General features: G+C 39.0%; 1 protein-coding gene across 4 annotated transcripts in view; it reads left to right on the top strand.

The window, feature by feature from the left end:
* Positions 1 to 23,052, top strand: part of CNTN6 (contactin 6) — a 149,290-nt gene that overhangs the window by 108,664 nt on the left and 17,574 nt on the right. For all 4 annotated transcript variants that reach the window (XR_005827710.1, XM_040593036.1, XM_040593037.1 and 1 more), the window contains exons 12-14: positions 14,860 to 14,987; positions 22,182 to 22,357; positions 22,699 to 22,816. Coding sequence is in view for 3 of the 4 variants with exons in the window: in XM_040593036.1 (XP_040448970.1) it covers positions 14,860 to 14,987; positions 22,182 to 22,357; positions 22,699 to 22,816 (422 nt within the window). In the remaining variant the exon portion in view is untranslated. The remainder of the gene's footprint in view (positions 1 to 14,859; positions 14,988 to 22,181; positions 22,358 to 22,698; positions 22,817 to 23,052) is intronic.

Here is a 23,052-nt window from a genome sequence, read left to right as displayed (position 1 = left end):
AATATACCCCCAGGCTGCGGCATAATTGCTTTGCAGCTGTACAGGTTGTACGATAACCCATAGCTACATCAACCTCCGTATTCTCTGTCTCTTCTGTTTAGGCAGGATTTGGTTAGCTACTGGACCAGAATACTGGCAAGGCTTTACTGACGTTTTGTCTGTGATGGTTAATAGCTTATTTGTGAGTTGCCACAAACCATCTGTATTACTACACTTGAACATCAATTAAATGGTAAAGCATTAAAATAAAAAGCAACTTACTGACTTAAGTTGGGTGTACTATTCACAACTTACAACTGTGATGATATTTCCATATACAAATGTAGACAGATGGATGACATGGGCAACAGTGCCTAAGAACTGCAGTCCTCAGCATCTCTTTCTGTTCATAAATACAATGACAACACTGTTTTATCACATTGCCATTTTCAAAGACTGAAAACAGAATCAGTAATCCATAAGGCTCTGGAAATCGAGACCCAGATTTTGCACACAGGACCAGTTGCTAAGGGAGGTTAGTTTGGGTCATGTAAGATTTAAAATTAACTATTATTCATTAAAACAGCATTATCCAAAACTCTGACACAAAATAAATACTTCCCTATCCCATAGTATAGTAATATACAATAGACATAAAAGTAAATTGAAGTGTTTGTGAAAGAAAGTGCAAATCTGAGAAGTATTTCACATAGGCACTCGCAATGAAACAGAAAAATTTGGGTAAGCAGTCGATGCCACGGGGCATAGAGAACTTTCCAATGATTTCCCCCCCTTTCACTAATGGCAATTTAATTTTCTGTGTAATTGCTCATCTAATGATGAAAAATGTTCTTCTAAATTAGTGTTCAGTCAAATTTTTATTTGCATTTTGATTGTAAAATGTTTGTTCATTCCTATTTAGACACAGCCTATCCCTACTGTATGTAGAAAACATGCTTAGTTTGCCACAGGTAATCTCTGGATTTTCTGACATTGATGAGAACAGGAACAAGGAGAGCGTTGTTTAAAACTTAAATAGTGGAATTAAGCCTAGATCTTGAGGTTCTAGTACCCTGATATTCCCCAACCGATTTTCTTATAAAAAAAATATTAACTTACTGCATACAGTATTTACTTGTGGTTCCGTATTTATTTTCTAACAATAATTATAAGCACACTGTAATTTTGAGCATCCCAGAAGGCCTTCTGCTGCTTAGCAGAAGTAAACAAAAGGAGCAGGATTCACACTGAGGCAAAGGGAGAGAATGTTTAAACTCTCAGTGTGCAAAATCTTACCAGTGTGTCCACTGGTGCAAAGTAACATTTACAAGGCTTTTTTGATTATTAAATGACAAAATCGCTAATGCTGTGGTTTTAAAGGAGAGAAAATAAATCATCTATACAGTATTTTTCCAGAAGTCTTTGTGTCGGAAAACAGAAAATGAAATAAGGGTTTGTATGGCTGTAATTAAAGTACACAGCTAATTAAAGTACTAAAATCACATGCATCTTAGCTCATAAAAAAGAGAAGGAGCTTGGTCTGCCTTTCTCTATAGATATGATTAAACCCTGACATGTCACATACAGATTAACTGTTTTAACTAAAGCGTCCCTTATTTCTGCTCCCATTTTATTGTGCAACAATTATAATCTCTCTGGACTCCTTTATGAGCTCGTTTAAAAAAAATAATATTTGGTTGGGTTGTAAATGTTGAAAAAAAGGAAGCACCAATCCCTTCTGTTTCTAAGAGCAAAACTGATGGACGCATTGCTAAATAAGTCAGATCACATAGCTTCTTCAGAATGACTTAGACAAATTCAGTCTTTAGCTACAGAAATAGAGCAACTAGACCTATTCCACCCTAAGGGGAAAGAGTATTCTTTTTCACCTTCTATTATCATGAGTGAAAGTAAGTTTATTCCTGATAGTCATCCATGCATGGTCACTGCTCTCCCTGATCATCTGAACTCTGAATATAAGACGGTAACACTGCTTTATATTAATGTGAATTTGTAAGTGTGTAAAGAGAAGTGTGCTAGAACGAGACAAGCTAAATAATAGACTATATTAATAAAAGCAGCAAGAATTATTATGTTATTTCCTCTGAGAGTTTTTTATCAAGCATTTTTAAGTTTACAAAGCTACAGTGTTTAGGCCCCAGCTATTTGATTTCCTGAGTCTGAAGCATAATCTTCTGTATCTCTTGCCATGGTCCAGCAGTGAAGGTCTTCAGCCCTCAGTCTGTTTCTAGGGGCACAGTTTCCTCCAGCCACACTTGTCTCTCCCATCCTCTCTGCAGATCAAGCGCATCATTGCCCAGATCTTCAACAGCTTGTATGCCCCCATTTATGCAAAATACTTCATTGCATTTGAAAGACAGAAGTCCTTCAAAAAATTCCCAAATCAACCAATTTTTACTTAAGATGGTAAATCAAAGCCTGAACATACCTGTACCAGGTCTGCTTGGTGTTCCCACTCTTTATGTCCCCTTTCTATTTAGTATTTTACTTCAAAATTTTCAGAAATAGCTAAATTCCACCCTCATCCATATCGCTCACCCCCTGAATAGAGGGATTTGTCTTTGGCTCATGCTGCTGGCCACTTTAGAGAGGGAAGTCAAGGTTATCAGCTGCAGGAATCAAAAAGGAATTCCACAGCTAGCTAATCCTAGCTGGTTTTACCTGCTCTCTCCTCACTTGATCCCCCAATCAGCTTCTCTAGATAATCTAGCAGTACAGCTTGAGGTTTTCTTGTGGGCAATTAACCTCCTTCTTTGGATCAAAGTCTTGAGAAATGGGCTTTCAGGAGCAGTACCGCTTGTCTAATGGCCAGCTGCTTGAAAAGATTTTGTTTGCCCTTTGCCGAGTGCATGCCTTTTTCCTGGCATGTGCTGTGGATTTTAGCTCAATGTAGAAATGCAACAAAGAAAAAGAACAAGCTTCACGTTTTGAATTCCCACTCTGTGGAGCTGGACACAAATATGAACTATTTTCATGTATGCCATATATTCTAAGTTAGTGCAATTGAAGCTTTTTTCATCTCGCTTCTCACTTCTATCATCTCATGTGTCAGTTGAGGAAAAGAAAGAGTAGAAGGGAACAATTCATATATTGAAGCAAATGTGTAAGTCTGGACATTGATCTCATCACAAATGTATGTTGCCTTAAGTGGATTCAGGATGAGGACCCTCATGGAAAACTTACTTTACAAAAATTCTTTTTCTTTGAAGCGTTTTAATAAATGGGAATTGGAAACCCTTTTGCTTTACCAGAGGGAGGTGCTATTCCTTCACCCTGAGTTGAGGATCCCCAGACACTGTGCTAAATGCATATAAACATATGTGATTCACTCCACTCAGAATTTAAAGGAGGATAGCTGAGGGAAAACTGAGAAATGAGGTAGGTTGAAAGAATGCATTAGTCATATACAGCACTTTCCATGCATTAATAATCAGTAATAAGAAAATATTCATAATTCAAATCTTTTTCTGGGGACTGAACTAGGAGTATGTTTAGAGGTCAATAAAATAGCCTCAATACTTGGCTCCTAGACTTGGTTGTAGGACACAGTTCAGTCCCATCCCTGTGAAGGGTGCTAATTTATTCTCTGCCATAAATAAAGCTGCTTGATGTGGTAAATGCTGTCTTCCACACCACGCTTGTTTTTGGTATTTTGCACTCAAGTTATCACCATTACTCAAAGGAAACACAGGAGAATGACTTAGCACCAAAATGAAAAGCTATCTTTCAACAACCTTATGTAAAAACAACTCAGCAGATGTAGTGACTTGAAGGCTTCTAAAGCTATGGATGGGGGGAATTATCTGATAATTGCTGAGGTTTTACAGCTGGCCCTTGGAGACTTGAACTCAAGGGGGTTTCTCCTGCTCCCATGTGAAGTGCAAGGACCCAGCAGGTTTCATTAACTACGGGGCTGGGTCTGCTCACAGCTGTGTGCTGCATCTGAATTGCTGTACCAGTCTCCTGGGCAGGACTATTCTCCTTCAGCCTTCTGAGCACTCACGCCCACCATCTGCCTCTGCCTCTCCTCTGCTGCTCCACTGTTCAGAGTCAGATTCCAAAACCATGAACGTTTTAACACATTTTAAACTCTTTTTGTTATTTGGGAAAAGAATGCTGTCTTGTGACTGCTGTCAGAATTAGAGAAAGAGGGAGTTAAAAAATAAAGGCAATTAATTGGTAAACAGGAGAAGTCCTCAATCCACTGATCAAATACAACATACAAAACACATTGTGCTGTGAAATAGTGTTTCAGCTTGAACCAATTTGAGAAGAAATGTGTCAGGGCAGTTCAACAAACTTCAATGAAACATTTCAATTAACAGAATGTCAACACTGTTTGTTTAGCTTGTACTGAAACCTTCCAGAACATCCATTATCTTTATTTAAAAAGAAAAAAAATAAATCTGCTTGGGGAGGGATCAAGACAAAATAGATTGAAAATTCAAAAATTTGCACTACTCTGCTAACAAAGGACAGATTGATGTCACTTAACTTTTGTTTAGCTGAAGTCAATATGCAGTCTAAGATAGTTATTTACATTTTCTTGGCAGGCACCTCCATCTCAAATGAGATGCCTAAATTTTAGATGAGCAAAGCTGGGGGAATGAAACCTATCCACAGTGTCTGAAAAAGAATCCTACCTATATTGCAGTCTGACCAGATGAGTAGCACAGGCAGAGAGAAGCTTTGCTTGTAATGCTGCTTATTGCCACAAACCACCCTGCTTTATGCACCTTCTGTTCACAGATAAAAGTAGGATAGACATTTGTATGCTGGTAGCAAGTTTCATACACAACATATTTTCTTATGCTATTCCAGCCCTTACCATTCTATTCCAGCCTTCTACATCAATGTGGCTAGGTGAATAGCAATGGGATATTAATATTACTATTATTTTATTTTTTAAGTCTGGTTTTTGAAGCCTGGATTAAGTGTATCTCCATTTTTATCCTTCTTGCTTTTCTACCACAAGAAGCTTTGCATAGCTTTGATGATACGCCTTAACCCTTCTATCTTATCAGTGTCTGTGTGCTTGTAAAGAAGTTCATTTCCTATTTTACTTTTTAAATAGAGCACTTGAAGTGTGGGCATCAGCAATCACAGCAATTCCAGATATCTTAGACACCATCACTGTAAGTCAACATGAATACAAATTAAGCTTATCTCTTGATGAAATTCTACTTTTGCTTAGGGAACCAATGGAATTGATTCCACATCTGCTAAATTTGATTAATCACTTCAGTTTCATTCCTTGCTAACAAATTGATTGACAGAAATCAAAGGCATGGATTTACCTGCCTGCTTTCAGTGCTTGGTCTGAACTTGCATATTAAGATATGAAAATTCTTACAAAGCCTGAGATTGCTGTATAGAATTGCTTTGGTTTTTCATCTCTCAGGCCACACTACTACTACATATTCGGTGCTAACCAGACAAGACCCATCATTACACCCTTCCCAAGGGAATGCTGAGAGCTGCAAGGAGTGTTCTGTGTTCTAGCTAAAAATATTTTTTGCACAACTTACAGTGGTCTGTGGTTTCTATATGAAAGATAGCAGAAAAGAGGGTATTGCAAAAGACTGGTGGAGACAGCTATAGTGTATTTCTTGAATATTTGTTTGCTAACAGAAATTTTATTTTTCTCTTTTCCAAGTTTGTTATAAGCATAGATGTGCAAGCATTTGCCCATGCTTCCTCCTGAATAATGTCATTGAATTAGGAGGAACATTAAACATGGCAGTACTCACTGAAGAGTGAGTATGCATGAGCAGAAATGTTTGCTTATCTAGCAAAACTAATGATACTGGTGTAAGAAAAATTTTACAAACAAAGGCTTGCCAGAAAGTGCCTCAGACTGACCTGAAATACCTTTAGTCTTTCCTTCTTTGTGTTCACCATGTTTCCAGTTTTTTTTGTCTTCTCCCCCAAGCTGAGAGTGAAGGCAGGGGAAAGGAAAGCATATGAGTGGAAGATGAGGAGGGCGATCTAAAGAGAAGGAAGAATGAGCACAGATGAGGGGAAGAAAAAGACAATATTTTATTTTTCTTCTTAATCTTATTCTGCTTTGTTTTCCCCCTTTCTTCTTTCTGTGTTATCTTTCCATTTGAAGTCAATCCACTGCAGAGTAATGAGAAGGCAGAGGGGGACCCCCATTGCTACTTGACCCAATGAAATGCTGGCAGGCAGCAGACAGGGAATATTAGTGCAGTGGAAGACACAAGAAAGGGGCTTTTGGTTTATTTTCTTTCTCCTTAGAGAGTTTTGTAATGGAACAAGCCAATAAACCTAATTTCATCATGTATTACTGACTACTTAATGCAATAGTGTTTAGCACATCAGATAGTGTGAGCATCAAGTAAGCAAATGAACCATATGTTCTCACATACGAGAAAGAATGACAACCTGCGTGATGCTGGATTTATTACAATTTCCTTTCTGTATGACACCACTCTAATACAATTTTAAATTGTTCCTACTCAACTCCTGGGAACCTTGTTCAGGTGAGCCTTTCTGAGGGGCTGTCCTACATGCTGAGATGTCCCAAGCAGTCTGTCACTCTTCCATGTCATATGGAGTTGCAATAAGCTAAACCCCAACAAATGTCAGTGTTGTGCCCTCTCTCCCATTTGGTTCATGTTTTATCCCTGCTTCATGCACGTATTCTGGTTGATGTTCAGGATTTGATCCAAAGCCAGCTGATCTCATTGGAGTTTTTTTTCAATGACTTCAGCAGGCTGTGAATCAAGGTTCCTAATTAGGAGTTTGCACAAAAGATAACGAGAGAATGCAACCTTCTGTGCTTCTCTTCTAGTCCAAGTTGTACTGCCGTGCACATCATTACCGTTGCACTATTCTGTACACACTATATGGTGTGTGTTGCCATAGCATAAAAAAATACTAATATTGGATGAAGAAAATGCTGCACAAGCCCCAAATAAAAATTAGTTCCTGATCCTAAAAGTTTTCAACTGAAAAGTAACATCAGAGGTAACAGATCAGGATATGTTGGGGAGGTGACGCTAAAAGGCACAATAATGTTGATTAACATGACAGACATGTGGGCTCTTGCCCATGATGCTGGAGGCATGATGAACAAAGAGTCTTCTGGAAAGGAGTTTCTGGGATCATTTTGAGCGTGAAAGGTGATGTGAGTGAAAGCATAGAAACAGAACCTTGAAAAAGTGGCTTGGCCAGCACAAAGGGTTTGTAGGAGAATACTAACAGCTCTGGTTTAGGCGTGGGCTTTTATTAGAAAGAAATACTGCTGTTTAATCAAACATCTTTTCTATGAGAACTAAAAATCTCTTCAGGTTTTCAGTGAAAGGAGGAGCTGCTTAAGGGACATGCACAAGTGGTAGAATATGACTCACATTAAAAAGACATACAATTTCTATGCTCTGCCATGCTTTGAGCAAGGATGTGGGTCTGAGGCTTCAGTGAACCACATGGAGTCCCTGACATTATTGCTTAAATTAAGCATAAATCCAGTAGCCCAGTGAGGATTGCCCCAGGGTTTCCTACAAGCCCACAGGCAGCCCAAGCAAGAGGCATGAGAAGGTAGAGGCGGTGAGAGCAAGGGCATGTGCAGCTGAAAAAAGGTTGGGTCATCAGCGTGGAAGCTGAAATTACTGAAGAGGAACACTGTTCGTCTCCAGTACTGTCTGTCTGTGGGGGTGTGCGCACATGAATGTGCTGTCCAGGCTTTCTGAAAGCACACCAGTACCACACTGTGTACCTGGTGTCAGTTGCTTGTTGTATATACAGAACACTTTAAAGTTAACAGCAGGTTTTATTGTACTTTTATTATTGAAATACATTCTGACAAGCAGGTAGGGAAGAAGATTCCTGTAAGTGAATTGAACTCCCACGCAGAGAGTAATTCAGGGCCTTATGTACTGTTTAAATTCTACTTAAGTCTCATATTAAGAGCTTAGTCTTACATCTGGAGTGAATTTGGTTGTATGAATGGCTGTGTCTGAACTCCTAATGATGTCTGAATCATAAAAATGATGATTAATGGTGGGATTAGATTGAGGAGTAGTAGTAGTGTGGGCATGCCATCCTGTACTGGAAGAACTTTCCTTTGATGTACCAGAGTTACAAAGATTTCATAAAAACAGCAGAACTTGTTGGCAAATATTAAAAAGTGGCAACCTTTTCCTTTGGCAGTTCAGTTCATTTTCTACCTGGATTCTCACCACAGAATGTCAGAAAATCTGGTTCCTGAGCCTTTCCTTCTCAGTGTACTACTTTATCACTAGTTTTTTCTGCTATGAATGTTCTGACTAATCAATGTATGGCTACATAAATACAATATTTCGTTATGTCCTGTCCCCAGGTAGACTAATAACGAAGAAATCTTGCTTGTTGCCTGGACGTGCTAAGGTCTGGCTCTTGGATCAGTCCAGGATTATACTACTACTCTCATGACATCTGCTGTTTAGATGCAGATTTGAAATAGGGCAAAGACAGCTACAGGGGAGAAAAGAGCCATAAATGGGCCATATCTCTTAAATATGACATGAGACCAGGTTGTTTATGTGCAAAAAGACCAGATACATGGAAAGCAATGGTTTTTGGGGATTGCGTGCCTGTTTTCTTTCATTGCTAAACTAGTTCTTTGGTTGGCATGCCATTCTTTCCCATACACATAGAGATGCTGCTGCCCAGTATTCCCTGGCTGCAGGTTTTGAGACATATTGCTACAATAGATTTAGATACATGTCTACTGACATGGTATTCCGGTCACATTTTTCTTTGCACATCACACAAGAACATCTGTCTTGCATTTAATGCTCGAGTATGTTAAAGACAGGGCAAAACAACTTCTGTTATTTTATGTTAAAGGGAGTAGTGCCATTTCCTGAAGAGACTCTATTTTGTCTGGAAGCTTTATGATGGAGTATTACTCAGTTCAGATGTCTGTTTGTGGTCCCAAATTTCAGAGATCTTATGCAAAAATAATGTTCCTTTTTAGGAACAGAGGGGAATTTTAGGAAATAACAAAAAGCAGTATTATAGTGTCACCTTCTATCATTGCTAATAATATTCTTTTCCAAAATATTTTAATAAGGCTATTCAGCTAGATTGTGTAATTTTGTTTTGATCCAAATAGGTAACAGAGTTTAATGACATTGATTTTATTTCCAGTTAATTGCCAGTCAACTCTGAAGCTTATTTATATCAGCATGCAGATAAGGAAAATATTCTTTTAAGCATAGTTTATTAAATGGAAATACTATTAGCATACAAATGACACCCAGAATAGGATAAACAGATACAAAGATCATTAACATATAATACAGACAGTCGGATCTCAGATGGGACTCAGCGGGACCTTTTCAAAAATACCAGGGCTGTCATCAGCAGGTACAATTCATTCACTCAGTCAAACTTTACTCACATTTCTATCTGCATACATCACTAGTAATTCTGAGTCACTGGAGAGCGGTGCTCATGTTTCTGCCCCTCACTTACTTCTCCTTGTACTTTTTAATTCAGCCTCTCATGCTTTTCCATCTTTGTAAAATTAGAAACGTCATTTGTTTTCTCAATGTCTCCTAGCATATCTGAAGAAATTTATAAACAATATATCTCTGCATAGCCTATAAAAGCAAGAGTGTTTTTGCTCTTGAGCAGTAAAGTGAGACTGAGAAGACATGGTTTCAAATAGGATTTCTCAGATAATAAAAATTACTTGCCTCTGATTTCATCAGATCCAGAACACTCCCTTTTTATCTGCACAGTGCTGTGATGATGACTTCAGTAACATTATGAGGTGTCAGACATTTGAGGTTAGAGGGAGACAGAAGAGTGAATCTTTACATTAAGTATCAGGGTTACTTCATTTTGAAAGGAATTACTTTATGCCCTTGAAGAGATAGCTACCCTACAGGCAGTGCTGAAATCTGCAGAAGTAGGCTTGATTCTCCCCTAGTTTGACACCAATCCAGCTCAACTGATTTTGATGGGGATTTCAAAGACATTTGCTGTATTGAATTAATGCAATTCACATCCATGAATTAAAATTGCACCTCTCTCTAAAACAGATTAGATGAACAATACAGCAGTGCACAAAAAATACCTCTGCTGCACTTTAAAATCTAATGAGTTGACACCTCTTTCTTTTCTCAGATTTTATTTTTCTATCAGCCTTGTTAAATACATATTATTCTTTCATGCTCTTAAGATCAAAGTAAATAGCCATCAACAATCTTTTGTTCACATGAGACAACACTTTCGGAGATGGTTTGTTTGGCCTGGTTAATTAAAAGCTGTACCTATCATCCCTGCTTGATTTCTCAAGTTCTTTACTTAAAAAGTATGTGTGACAATTTTAATGAGCTCTCACTTCTTCCCAGTCTCATGTCTTCTGTAGAAGCATAGCAAACTAGTCTTTTTGAACATTATGCAGAGTTTTGCCTCCAGCAGATCTTGGGTAGGCTGTTTGTTTTCCCTTTCTGCGTATAATGCTTATCTTAGTGTACTAATGGAGTCACTCAGAGAGGACAAGGACGTGGATCAATCCAATGTAATAAGTAGATTAAAACCAAACAAAAATACGTGGCTACACTTAAATAAACCAGGGAAGAACTTCTCACAGACTGTCATGGGACTAAAGGTTTGCAGAGGCTCAAAGGGCTTTGAATTCATTCCTGAAGACAAATTTCATCCCACATAGAAAGGTACCGTCTCCAGTTCCAAACCCTGGGTTACGAGTCACTGAATGCTAGGAAAAGACCGTGGTACCTTCTACTGCATCCTTACCCTGCCCTCGCCCTCTGCCATGGGCGTCCTGCAGGTGGGAAATTGGCTCAGCGTGTCTCTGAACTGGGCTTTAAAAGCTGTCTACCTTCCTGTGATCCACATGAAGTGAACCACATCTAACACATCCATCTTTTTGCAGGGTAAGTTCTCAGGCCTGTTAGATACGGAATGATATTTCTGGGTATTTCCAATTAGCCCTTCGCTACAGGAACTTATATAACTGATTTATATAACTAGATTTCCATTTTTTCCTTATACCAACTTTGCTTAATTGAGCTATTTACCCAGAGGTAGCCCCTGTGGGATTCAGGCAGAAACATGGGTGTCAGCACTAGTCTGCTAAGGATTTAAACGTTTCGTAGGTCAGAGATGCCTGTTTAGAGTTGGGCTTATGCTTAAGCAATCCCTAGCTGTGACAAGGCTTTATGAACAGCTGCCCCAGTAGCTCCCAGTAGCTCATCTCATTCTTCATTTTTCTCCTCCTTTCACAGGGATGCATTTATCAGATCTGCTTCAGATCTTTTGCTTTTTGTCCCTCGACAGGCACTTATTTACTTATTGAGAGAAGTCCAGTATTCCTAACAGAAAAAGATATTCTACTTGCATTATATTGGACAAGTTAAACTTTCCTGTCTTGTCGCAGTGCTTGGAATTACCTTGTCTTCCAATGCAAATGCTAAGAATTATTGTCTATAGCCTTCACACAGTCTAAAATCTTCTGAAAAGTTAACAGTTTTCAGCAAGCCTTTCAGCAGGTGAGACATGTGTTTCACAGCTTCTTTTAAAATCATTTGTTAGAGCTTGATCTGTAGCCCATTAAAGGAAACATTCCCATTGCCTTCAGAATTACAGTTCCATTATTTGAAAGACAAATGGAAGAGGATAAAGTGCAGCCCCTCTGAACCCACCCATGGCGTAAAGTCATGACTCTCAGGAAGTTTATGGCAACTTTGTGGTTCATGGTAACTGGGTTGGTATTTCATATAACTTTTTTTTCCCTTGCATTTGAAATGCACCATCTTGGTTTTCTGCTGTGCTCTGCTTTCTCATCCCTCTCCTGACATGGACCTCAGTACAGCTGGAAATTACTCACTTTTTTTGTTCTTTAATTCTCTTTCCCGCTAACTAAATACTCTGGAGTCCTCTGTGCTTTTACATAAATTCTGTCAGAGTATCTTATTTACTGCTAGCTCCCTAATTGTCTTTAGGTAGTGTGACCTCTGTTTCAAACCACTCTGAATCTCTTATTAGTTCATGGTTTCTCTTTGCTAAGCTCCGTTTTGATCTATTGAAAGAGCCATTCCATCCTCAGCCTGCCCAGGCATTGAAATACTGTTTCAGAACAGCATTTCTCCAGATCAAACATTACCTCAGCAGCTCTTGACTGGGTACAAACCCCTTTTAGTGGATAAACCTGGAACCTGGGAATTATTCAGGTCTCAATTCCTAATGAAGACGGCAGGGAAAAAAAAATATCTGAGTGAGACGTGACTAAACTTCACTGAAAAAGCCCTAGCCAGAAATCCACAAGTGGCTAAGCACAGAGCCTGTGCATTCAAAGATTCACCCTTTATTATTCTGTATTTTTACAGAGTCTTTTTTTCCTGTGTATTTACCTACATTAGAAGCTTTTGGGGACTGAGAGGGTTTTTTTGCCTCATGCCTACTTCTGGATTCCAATTTGTGCCTTGAGCTTTTAGGTGCAACTACAATAAAAATAACAGGGCATCAATATTTGATGGTGAGAAAGACGCTACGGTGGCTTGTTTTAACTTATTATTCAGGTGTCCAATTTCTGAACATTTGCTGATGCACACTTGAATCTCTTTTGATACTCTTTGATGAAGCCACCATATGTTAGCTAACCAGTCAATTGAATCAACTATTTTATCACCAGCAGTTTCTAATGAGGGTGTTTTCTTCTGGCTGGTACAAACTGATGTGAAGAAATGCATCATTAATGCAAAGAAAATTGCAGAGGCAGAACTGGAATACTCACAAATGTGTTTCTTCATATTTAAATCTGCCTTTGAAATACTGTCATCAGGTGGGTCCCCATACTGAGGTGGAGAGGAACCCATAGTCTCTTGTTTTGATGCACAGCATCATGAAGCCAGCAGAAAGGGTCACTTCTTTCATGCTTATTCATTTTTCCTTATCCACAAAACGTCATTGAGTAGATACATCATTATACTGAAGAGCGTACTTTGTTGCTTCGTATTTTGCTCCTCTCCAGTTTAAGATGGCTATATGATGGGTTATTAAACCCAAATGTTTTCTCATCATACTACAAATTGCATACAAACAACTGCTGCACTACCTGATGATTATTGCCAAGGAAACAAAGAATTTTTTATTCAAGCCTAAACCCCTTCCCCTCTCAGCTCCACACACCGGTGAGAGAGTGCCTGGCATCATGGGGACATCTCAGCTTTTCTCACTCCTAAATCCACCCCTTTCCTGCTCAGGAGCAGATCTTTCAACAGGGTACGGTCAGACAAGAGTGGGAGACATGACCCTGGGGGGACATAAGCAAGAAGACCGACAGGAATCCAAGTCTAGTGCTTCTCTTCGTCAGTTGAGAGCCTGGGAGCGTGTACTGGGAAGCAGAACAGGGTCTAATGTGTTACACATAGAGCTACAAGTGTATAAATACCAGAGCAGAATGCAGCATGATACTACGATGGGTTTATGTGTTTAATGGCGATGATATTACTGCCAGCTTCAACTTCTGCTCCTGTTATTGTTTGTTTCCTTTAATAATTCATTGCATCATCCGATCTTATGTTGTTAGTAATAAATATTAAATGTCCAAGCTGTGATGCATGAATTAGGTATTTTCTTTTTATAAAAGGATTCTTGCATTAGATTTAAATGTCAATTAAAAGAGGAATATAAAAGTACAATGGAGCACTTCTGTGAGCGCTGGAATGAATGAAGCCTGGTTTCCTGTGAATTTTTGACTTATAGATGGATTTTGTCACATTCAAGAAGCCATGGCACTTGAGTGCAGCTATTCCCTGTTTGGGTGCAGATTCTCTGATGCCTACTAGGGACTGTGCTCATGCAGTGGCCTTACTGACAGGAGGGCCTGTACATAGAGACCCTGACCCAATTTTCATGAAACTTTCAGGAGCTTCATGTCTTCCAGCCCACTGTCCTTCTTCTAAACTCAGAAAAGAATCGATCAAGAACTTGAACATCTACCAGGTGCAACAAGTGGATGGAAGAACTGAAACAAAATTAACAAAACTTTGTAGGGTAACTGTATTTTCTGTCCAAAAGATTATTGCTTACCTAATTCAGTTTTCATTTTCACATTCTCTACCTTTGATTGATATGTGTTCTCTATGTTTGTGAAGAAAATCCCCAAACCCTCAAGTGCTGCCCTCGTATGTACAAACAAAAAAGTGCCAAACTCTGTACTGATTTACATCTCAAAGTATCTCATTGACTTAAAGAAGTATATGAACAAACTTAGAAATTAATTTCATCCATAAAACCCCGGAGCGGTCCTGAAATTACTATTAAATGCGATTTACTGAATACTCTGCAAACTGGTGTAAACAACATAGAGACTAATAAGGTGATTTGAGGGCCCTATGAGACAGGGATGTATTTGATTTGGTTCCTTGGCTTGTGAGATGGCATTTCAGCATCTCAGCTAGTCTGCTAATACCTTTTAATAATCCTGAAAAAATTGCACAGCCAGCTGGGCTCAGATACAACATTAGTATAGCATAGGAGCACTGGGATCTGAATGCGTGTGGGCACACACACACAGGTAAAATATAGCACATTTAGGTAAAAAGTTGGGTCTTCCTTCTTCCTCTTGAGACTCCAAATTTTGCTGCAGGAAAGTCAGCTAGATATGTTAATAGTCAGCTCCAGTATGTTAATATAAGATACTTAATGTAGAAATCAGTAATAAGCAGGGGTGAAAATTGATTTATATCTATTCAGCTTGCTGTAGAAGATAAAAGTTATAATGGAAACGTTTAAATATTAAAAGTGGCATTGCATTTCTGTTACAGTTCCCGTAACAGAAGTCTTCTTTACTTCTTTTTTGTTTGTTTATTTTTTCCCCAGGGTCACCTTTCTAGAAGATGGCAGTCTCAGACTCTATAACATCACCAGATCAGATTCCGGGGTGTACACTTGTATAGCAACAAATCAGTTTGGAGCTGCCAGAAATTCAGGAAACCTGATTGTGAAAGGTACTTTAATTTGGGGGGGGCTTTTTTTGTGCTTTATGAATATTAGAAAGTATGTGCCTTTTTCATTGGGATGCCCAAGCCTGTGCTGATCAGTGCTAGTATTGACAGGTTTTCACTTGCAGTTTAAAGCTGAAACTAAAGCTGTCCACTGCCTGCAGCAAAGAAAACCTCATGACTGCACCACTCCCATGATCAATTTGTTTATCAGGGGGGTCTTCCAAGATACCCACAGAAACAAGTAGCAACATTTAAAATAATATTTGCACAGCAGTACCATTTACACATCGCAGGTATGGGCTGTGCTGCTGCAGGCACTGGGGTGTGGAGACAGATCAGTGTGGAGTCAGTGTGTGTACCTTGTACAGTGTGCTTGGATGAGTGTATTCAGCTCATTTACGATTTACATCACATCTGAGACTGCAGAAGAGACTTCAAAGCTGGGGTGCCAGAAAGAAATAAGATGTTATGAAGTTATCTGAAAATCAGACGGGTTTATTTTCTTCAGCGTGGGGCAGACACATGTTGCATATGTTGCATTCCTGCAGAATCTGAAGCCACGCACTCCTGTGCATTCCAGCTGCTGTGTGCTACTCTGGTAGACAACTCCAACACAGATCAGAGCCAAGCAAAACCTCTTCTTTGGCCATTCACATGACTTTTGAATCTGAATATGTATAATGGCCATCTCCCACAGCTCTCACCCTAATTGCTGCATTAATAATAAAACAAGGCATCTGTTAGGGTGTCTTCTGTGCTTTCATACTAGTTTGTTTTCCTGGATGTTAACACTAAGACACTTCATTTCAGAGGACACCCCTTTGTCTGAAAACATATGATATTTTTTTTTCTGTCTTCTTACATTACATTTTGGTTTAATTAAACTATTTCAGCCATTAACTACAGGTTAATACAACTAAACAGATGTCTTTCTGAAGGGAGAGCATCCCCCTTTCACATTACCATTATTTTCTTCTCCATTATGCATACGAGATAAAATTTTAATATTCTCCGTAAAAAGAATGTGACTTGCCTCTTTGACAATCATCGCTATGAACTTGTCTTATCAGGATCATTATAAGAAGCCAAATCGTACATCCTCTAAGACAAAATGACTGATGGGATGTGATGAGATGTGCCATAGTGCAGCTACCTAGTTATGCATGATGTTTCCCAAACTTTGTATAGATGTCAGCAGGGACTGGCCTGTCTGCATAACACTTCCAGCTCCAGTGCTTTCTCCTTCTGTTTTGTCTTTTTCCCCTCCTTGTTTTTGATGAAGGCACCAAGTGCAGGTAATAGTCTGCCTGTCACATTTTGTAGCCCTTGCATATGAAACCAATAACCTTTAGGACTGGAAAGCCATGTTGCCATCTTCTGTCCTTTCCCCTTCTCTGTCTTCACTGCAAGCCCTCACCAGGGGGGACACTGAGTTTTCCCCAGGCTGCTGCTTTCTTTGCTTTCAGTTTTTATCCAGCTGTAGTAGGCTTGTACAAAGCCATGGCTGGGAGAAGTGGGAGACACAGTATTCAAAGCCCTTGACCGAGAAGTACTTGACCCTGGGTGTCCTGTACACTGGACAAGTGCTGACCCGTGAAACTCCAACCATTAGTACAAAAAGTGGACAGCCCCTGGGTCATGTGCCGGTTGCCCAGCAAGGTGTGTTGTCACAGAAGACGACCTTTTGTGCCAGATCATACTTGGGTTACAGTCCTTACTGCACAGCCAGTGTTTGGGCACCTGGCTCTGTTTAGCTTCTCCTCTTGGTCTAGGCAATGTGTTGTTGCTGTGTTGCTTTTGGATGGGGGCTCTCACTGAAAACCCTGGCAACTTCAACACCTAATACAGCTTTTCAGACCACCTTGGCGAGGCCAGGAGTTTTGTTCGTAGATGCGATGCGTTAGTTGGAGGTGTATAAATAGCTTTCCTAACAGCCATCCTGTGATTATCAGTTTAAGCATCCAGAAAATCATGTTATCAGCTAGGAGACACATCATATCAAATCATCACATCTGCTGTAATTCTCTTTCCCTCCAGAGCTGCAGCTTTGTCTGCACTGGGGCTGAGCTCCTGGTGTAACCACACACCCTGGCTCTGGTCCCAGTCCAGTGATGCTCTGCAGGGGGGTGCCTGCAGTAGTTTCCACCCTTCTTTGAAACACAGTTAAATACGTTGTGGAACATATTAAAGTATATGATGTCCAAAGCAATCTTTTGCTTCAAGTTTTGCTGTGCTGTCTCCATTAGTAAAAGGAATTTGTACAAATTTACTGCTCAGGTGGACTAGTCCAGAGCTGGAGGACATGAAAAGAGATACTGTTTGTACAGATATTCCTATGAGCAGCATATGAAATGAGTGTGCTCTGAGCTTTGATCAGTGACAGAAAAAAAAGGAAAACAGAGGCAAACTTAGTATGTATTTCTTTTCTTTGCTTCCACATGATATTTTCAATACAGACTTTTTTATAAAAGTATTCATATTTGTTGATTTTAAATGAGAAAAATTGAGTTTATAAGTGGAACTTCTGAGGTTACAGTAAGCGTGTTAATCAGTTTTGCAAAACAGCTAACAACAATAACGTCTGCAGTTACAAGAAGAGGAGCACATTATTAAATGTAATTTTTAACACTTTTTTTTCTTAATATTCTTGTTTTCAATGACTTCAGAATGGTTACTGTAGCCTGCACGCATGACCTCTTACCTAACCTACTGCATCTGGCAAAAATCTTTTGCATACTCATATTCTGAAAGAGCAATTAGCATTGATGCAGTGCAACATGTAATCTGAGACGATGTTTCAGCACAGCTAGCAATGAATAAACCAAGAAGTTTAGGGTTTAGGGATCTCTGACTTCATTAAGGTTATATACCATTTCGCATATCACATATATACATCCTAATGGAGCAATATGGGAAAATCACATTAAAATATGAAAAAAATGTTTTGTTTGGCATTTATGAAGTTTATTAAAACACTGAGTAACAACATGGTATAAAAATGATCTTGTTTGCAGGGAACATTTGTTTTTGTTTCCCCTCTGGAGAAGTTTTGGCTGTTCAATTATAGGCCTCATTGCTTCAGCATTATTTTCAACTGAAATGTCAGAACTTGGAAAAGCATATCTAATGTGCAAATTAAGTTTATTGCTGCTCATTGAGTTGTTTATTTTTTGTGTGAGAAGTCTTTATTATACCTCCAGCACTCACAACATCTTATCTATTTTCTCTTCTGGAATGGGATTTGCCATATAATGCATGTCTGCAGTTGCTAAGCAAGATAGATAGATAACGTAGAAGCAAGAGCTTTTAAGAAGCTTTTAAAAGGATTTGAGGTGGAAGTCTTAAAGACACCCCATAAAAGAAGCAGAAAGTATCACACAAGTGAACTGCTCTGCATCAGCGGCACCACTGGATATCAGCAGGCTAGAACAAGAGGTACAAGAGGATGGCAGTACCACAATAAAATGGATTTTTTGCGAACGCTACTAAAGAAACACACCTGACACGCAAACCCAGTGTAATCCACAGAAGAACAGTTTTCAGTGTTTATTTGGTGGAGGCAAAGAAGTTCATGCCAGTAAGAAAGTAGACGACTTATAATACTAACAGCATATAGCTTTGAGATTTTTTGTGTTATAAGAGGAAAACTTTATGTTCTGATACTCCAAAATACCGGTTCACTAGAGGGTTCCATAGAATGCATTTTTTTCAAAATATTTATCTTTTCCCTACAGAGGCATTCCATAGGTTTTAACAGACAAATGATTATGGAATTTTGATTCCTTCTAATAACATTCTATAACAGGATTGCAGATGTCTTATTTCTGATCTCTTTGAATGTATGATCAAATAATGACATGAGGAATTACATGACAGACCTAATGAGGCAACTGTAATATTATTGGAACCTTCTGATGAAGAAAAGTTTCAAAAAATTTCCAGCCAGTTTCATTAAAACCAGCTGGAGCTAATGGCTCCTGTACAACAGATGACTGGCTTTGATGGAGGCGTAAAGATTTTACAAAAAATGGGACATCATTTTCTGTTTGTGTTCTGTGGATTCTAGAATGCAAGGATTGAATCTGTTCACAAATTCTATGCAATCCTGTTTGTATCTTTCTTGCTTAGTCTTACTTCGACCTTTCCATAGAAATAAATTGATTTTATTTATAGTATTATACTTATTTATAGAATACTGTAATTGTACACAGTGCATTGTAGAAGAGTCAAAATGCACTGATCCTGGTGACTAACCATCCAAGATGGAGAAACGGGAGTTATAAAATGAGGTGGCATTAAGTCTTGTGGCAGTAGAGATGATGTGGGTCTTGTGAAGGGTAGATATTTTAAACAGAAATTTGAAGGACAAGAAGTACTTGACACATGGAAAATTCCATAGTGGCACAGTTTTATAAATGCTGAATCAACTAAAGCAGAAAAGGTGAATTTCACCCCTGGTATAAGTGCTTTGATTTGGAGTTTTAGCAGAATACCCAATTCCATGGGTAGCTTCAGACTATCGTCAAAGCAGTGAAAAATAAATACATCCAAGTTCTATTTAAGGGAAACAGATTAAATGCAAGCAGGAGTTTATACCTGGCAGCAAGGAGCTTATCCCAGGCTTCGGGGTCCATCCGAGAGGGCTGGGAAGCTGAACCCTGTAGCCACTGTTTGCTCATACCCAGACATTGACCTTACCAGTGGAAGGTGTGGGAAATATGCTCTTGCCCATCTAAGTGGTTGACATTGTAAACGAGCCTTGTCAGGGCCAGCCCTCTTCATTCCCAGCAGCAATTACTCTGTACAGAAGACACGAGCTGCGAAGGTGACCCTTGAAGGGATTTCAGAGGGGCCAGTTCCCACCTCCTGGTTCTCCCAGCTCCACCACACAGGTCAGACCCAGGGGCTACATGAGGTGGGTGACAGCCCAGGCTGACTTGCCAGACCATTCAGTACCCTCTTGTAAATCAGGTGCAACTTTTTGCACCATTTATGAGAGAATATGTGTGGAGACATCTCTCCTGCACAGGTAAAGACAGAGCAGACAAAACCCAAGTGGACTCAGGGAGAAAGTATGTATAAACATTGACAGCAATTTAGAATTTCCCCTTTGAGGTTGACCACGGTGTTCAGGGGAAGTCTTTACTTCTTCGATGCCGTATCTTGTTGGCTTTAAAAGCTCAGTTTATAGGTTTAAGGAAGGAGCGACAGGATGACTTTGGAGGAAGAGATGAGGAGTTTGGAGGACTGTGTCAGGCCAGAAGATCATGCCTCTCCACCTGCTAGTGGCTAAGAGAAGTTCAGCTATCACAAAAGCAACTTTCAAATTTTTAACATAGACCAGGGTATTATGTTTTTTCTTCTTTTAACATATACAGCATTATTGTGAGTAATAGAATTTCTCTCCTCCAGGTGTTACTCATGCAGTTCTATTTCAGCTATGAGAACTACAGAAGGAAAAGCAAGAAAAGAAAACTTTGTGGAGGTTCTCTAGTTCCCAGATACTTTTCAGAATTATTCTATAAAAGTTACCTGTACTTCACAATGGAATTACTTCATTAGAGATTTATGGAGACAAGTTCTTTGCCAGCATGTGCTGAAATCAGTGGAGTTGTGCCAACAAAGAATATGGCCCTTGAATCATCTGGAATTTATTGCATCTGACACACTGCTTCCAGTGAGAGGAAGAGATTTCTCTAACCTAATGATTGAGTATCTTTAAGACAGTCATCTGAGGCCTTCACATTTTTACAGTCCTTGACTTCACACAAACTGATGGAGCTGCCACAGTGATAGTTTTACATGGCTGTGAAGAGCAATTGGAGTATGCAGAGAAATCTGAGCAAGCGTGTTCCAAGTCTGAGCTCTAACTCACAATGAGAACCTCTGACACTCTCTTAAATGATACCAGAAAAAAAACACCTTATTTGTCTGTAAAAGTAAAAATAAGACAAGTTCTTTCTTTGTTTTCCCCTGAAACTGTTACTTGATGCCTGCAGCTGTGATGCTTTACAGATGAAACCAGTGAGATCCAGTTTTATTTTAAAAGGTTAGCAGAAAATGCAACATTCTGCCTTGTTTCTACTTGACCACTGCCGTAACAGTCACTCATCCAATGCAGCTCAGGCACTGGGAAGAAGCCCTTCAAGCTTCAGCCCATATTGCCTGTCTGTACCTACATATTAAATCAGTTACTGCAGTGATGGGGACAGTCTGAATGGGAATGGGTTTGAAGGTCAGAGGCTGGATGCCCTGTCATGCACCAGCCCTTTGGAACCAAGGCCTTGGTAAAACCAAAATTCTGAATTTTCAAATATATTTCTAAGACATAGAGTTAAGCCAGAATGAACACTGAACTAATACAGCTTGTGCAAATTTTCTTCTCCTCTCACATTATTTTCAGAACGTATTAATACTGTTAAATTGGTTCTACTCTCATTTATACATGCACCTCTAAATTCTCACCATTTTGTAACACTGATGCACAAAAGCTTTATTCAAGGGAATTGCTTACAACAAAGTGGTTGTTATCTCTCATCTATCTGCCAGTCATATCAACAGGAGTGAAGCCATATAAACTTATTTTTTTCCCCTTCAGCGAGGAGCTCCTACTTTCCTTAATAAGAACTGCAAGTTTGTTTCTCAGTGTAAGAGGCTAAAAAAGATTACATAAATAGTTTTTCTCTCTGTGAAGGTATCTTCTTTGAAGCTGTAACGTGAGCAACGCTGTGCAGTAAACTACCACCACCATTTATATAGATTAGGGATCTCATTGTATAAAGTAAGTGGAGATGAACAGCAGTTTTGCTTTTGTTGCAGTTTCCTTTAAGGAGAGATTTTCAAGTCTGAAGAACCGTGGGCATATTTTTAAGTCTTAATAATGAAGTCTGCACTTTTTGAGCTGAAATCATATCTATTGACTATGGGCTTTACAAAGTAACATATGACTAATTCAGCATGTTGCCTCTGCGTCTGCTTGCTCTCAGAGGCACACAGCATGCTCATTGTGTTGATATTGCAAAAGTAATAAGTTATACATAGGTAAGAGTGTTCTGAAATCATTATTAGAGATAATTTTCTTTATTATGGGACATTTGGACCAATTTAAAATCATTGCACAAATGGTACAAAACTCATTCAAGATCTACTATTTTTATAAGCATTTTAATAAAAAGGAATTTATTTTTGTTTCCACAGAAAGGACTGTAATTACGATTCCACCTTCTAATATGGATGTAACAGTTGGAGAAAGCATAGTTCTTCCATGCCAGGTGTCTCATGACCCATCCATTGACGTGGTGTTCACATGGTCGTTCAATGGCAATAGGATTGATTTTAATAGTGGAATACATCATTTTGAAAGAATTGGAAGAGTAAGTTTCTTAAACTCCTTAGTGCTTAATGAAAACTATTTGCCACAGTCTTTAGATGACACAAATATTTATCATAATTCTACCATCGCTATTTATATGCATGGCAAATCACTGTTTCTTTACAAGGGTTGCAGCCATTTGTTTTTCTTTCTTAAATTTCATAAAGGCGCTTGAGTTATTTGTGAAGCCCTAATAAAAATGTCCACATGAAAGAAACTGATGATAGCTATGAATATTTTAATTTAAAAGCTGAATTTTTTATTAATATTGAGCAATTTATAAAAATGTCCAGTATGGAAAGCATGTTGTGAGTGATTAGTTTACTCTTTTTGTATCTCCAGGAATCTATTGGGGATTTGATGATAAGAAATATTCAGCTACATCATTCTGGGAAATATGTGTGCATGGTACAGACAACTTTAGACAGTCAGTCTGCAACAGCAGATATAATTGTAAGAGGTATGTCTGTTAAATGTAGACATGTATATCTTCTGGAGGAGTTAGGAGTTCTTAACATCAGCTGTTGTTCAAATGATTCCTAGGACAGCAGTTCAGCATTTCGCTAGGTAAATGCTATATATATCTTGTACCCTTGGCTCCAAAATTCCATTGAGGTGGTGGCCAGCATGATGCTAACATGCAGCTAACCCAGGGAGATCCGTGCGATTCTGCCATGGCCTCTTTGAAAGGTAAAC

The sequence above is a fragment of the Falco naumanni genome, chromosome 4 (genome assembly GCF_017639655.2).
Source record: "Falco naumanni isolate bFalNau1 chromosome 4, bFalNau1.pat, whole genome shotgun sequence".
Taxonomy (NCBI): Eukaryota; Metazoa; Chordata; class Aves; order Falconiformes; family Falconidae; genus Falco; species Falco naumanni.
Note: the sequence above shows the minus strand (reverse complement) of the source record. Positions and strands in the feature narration are given on the sequence as shown.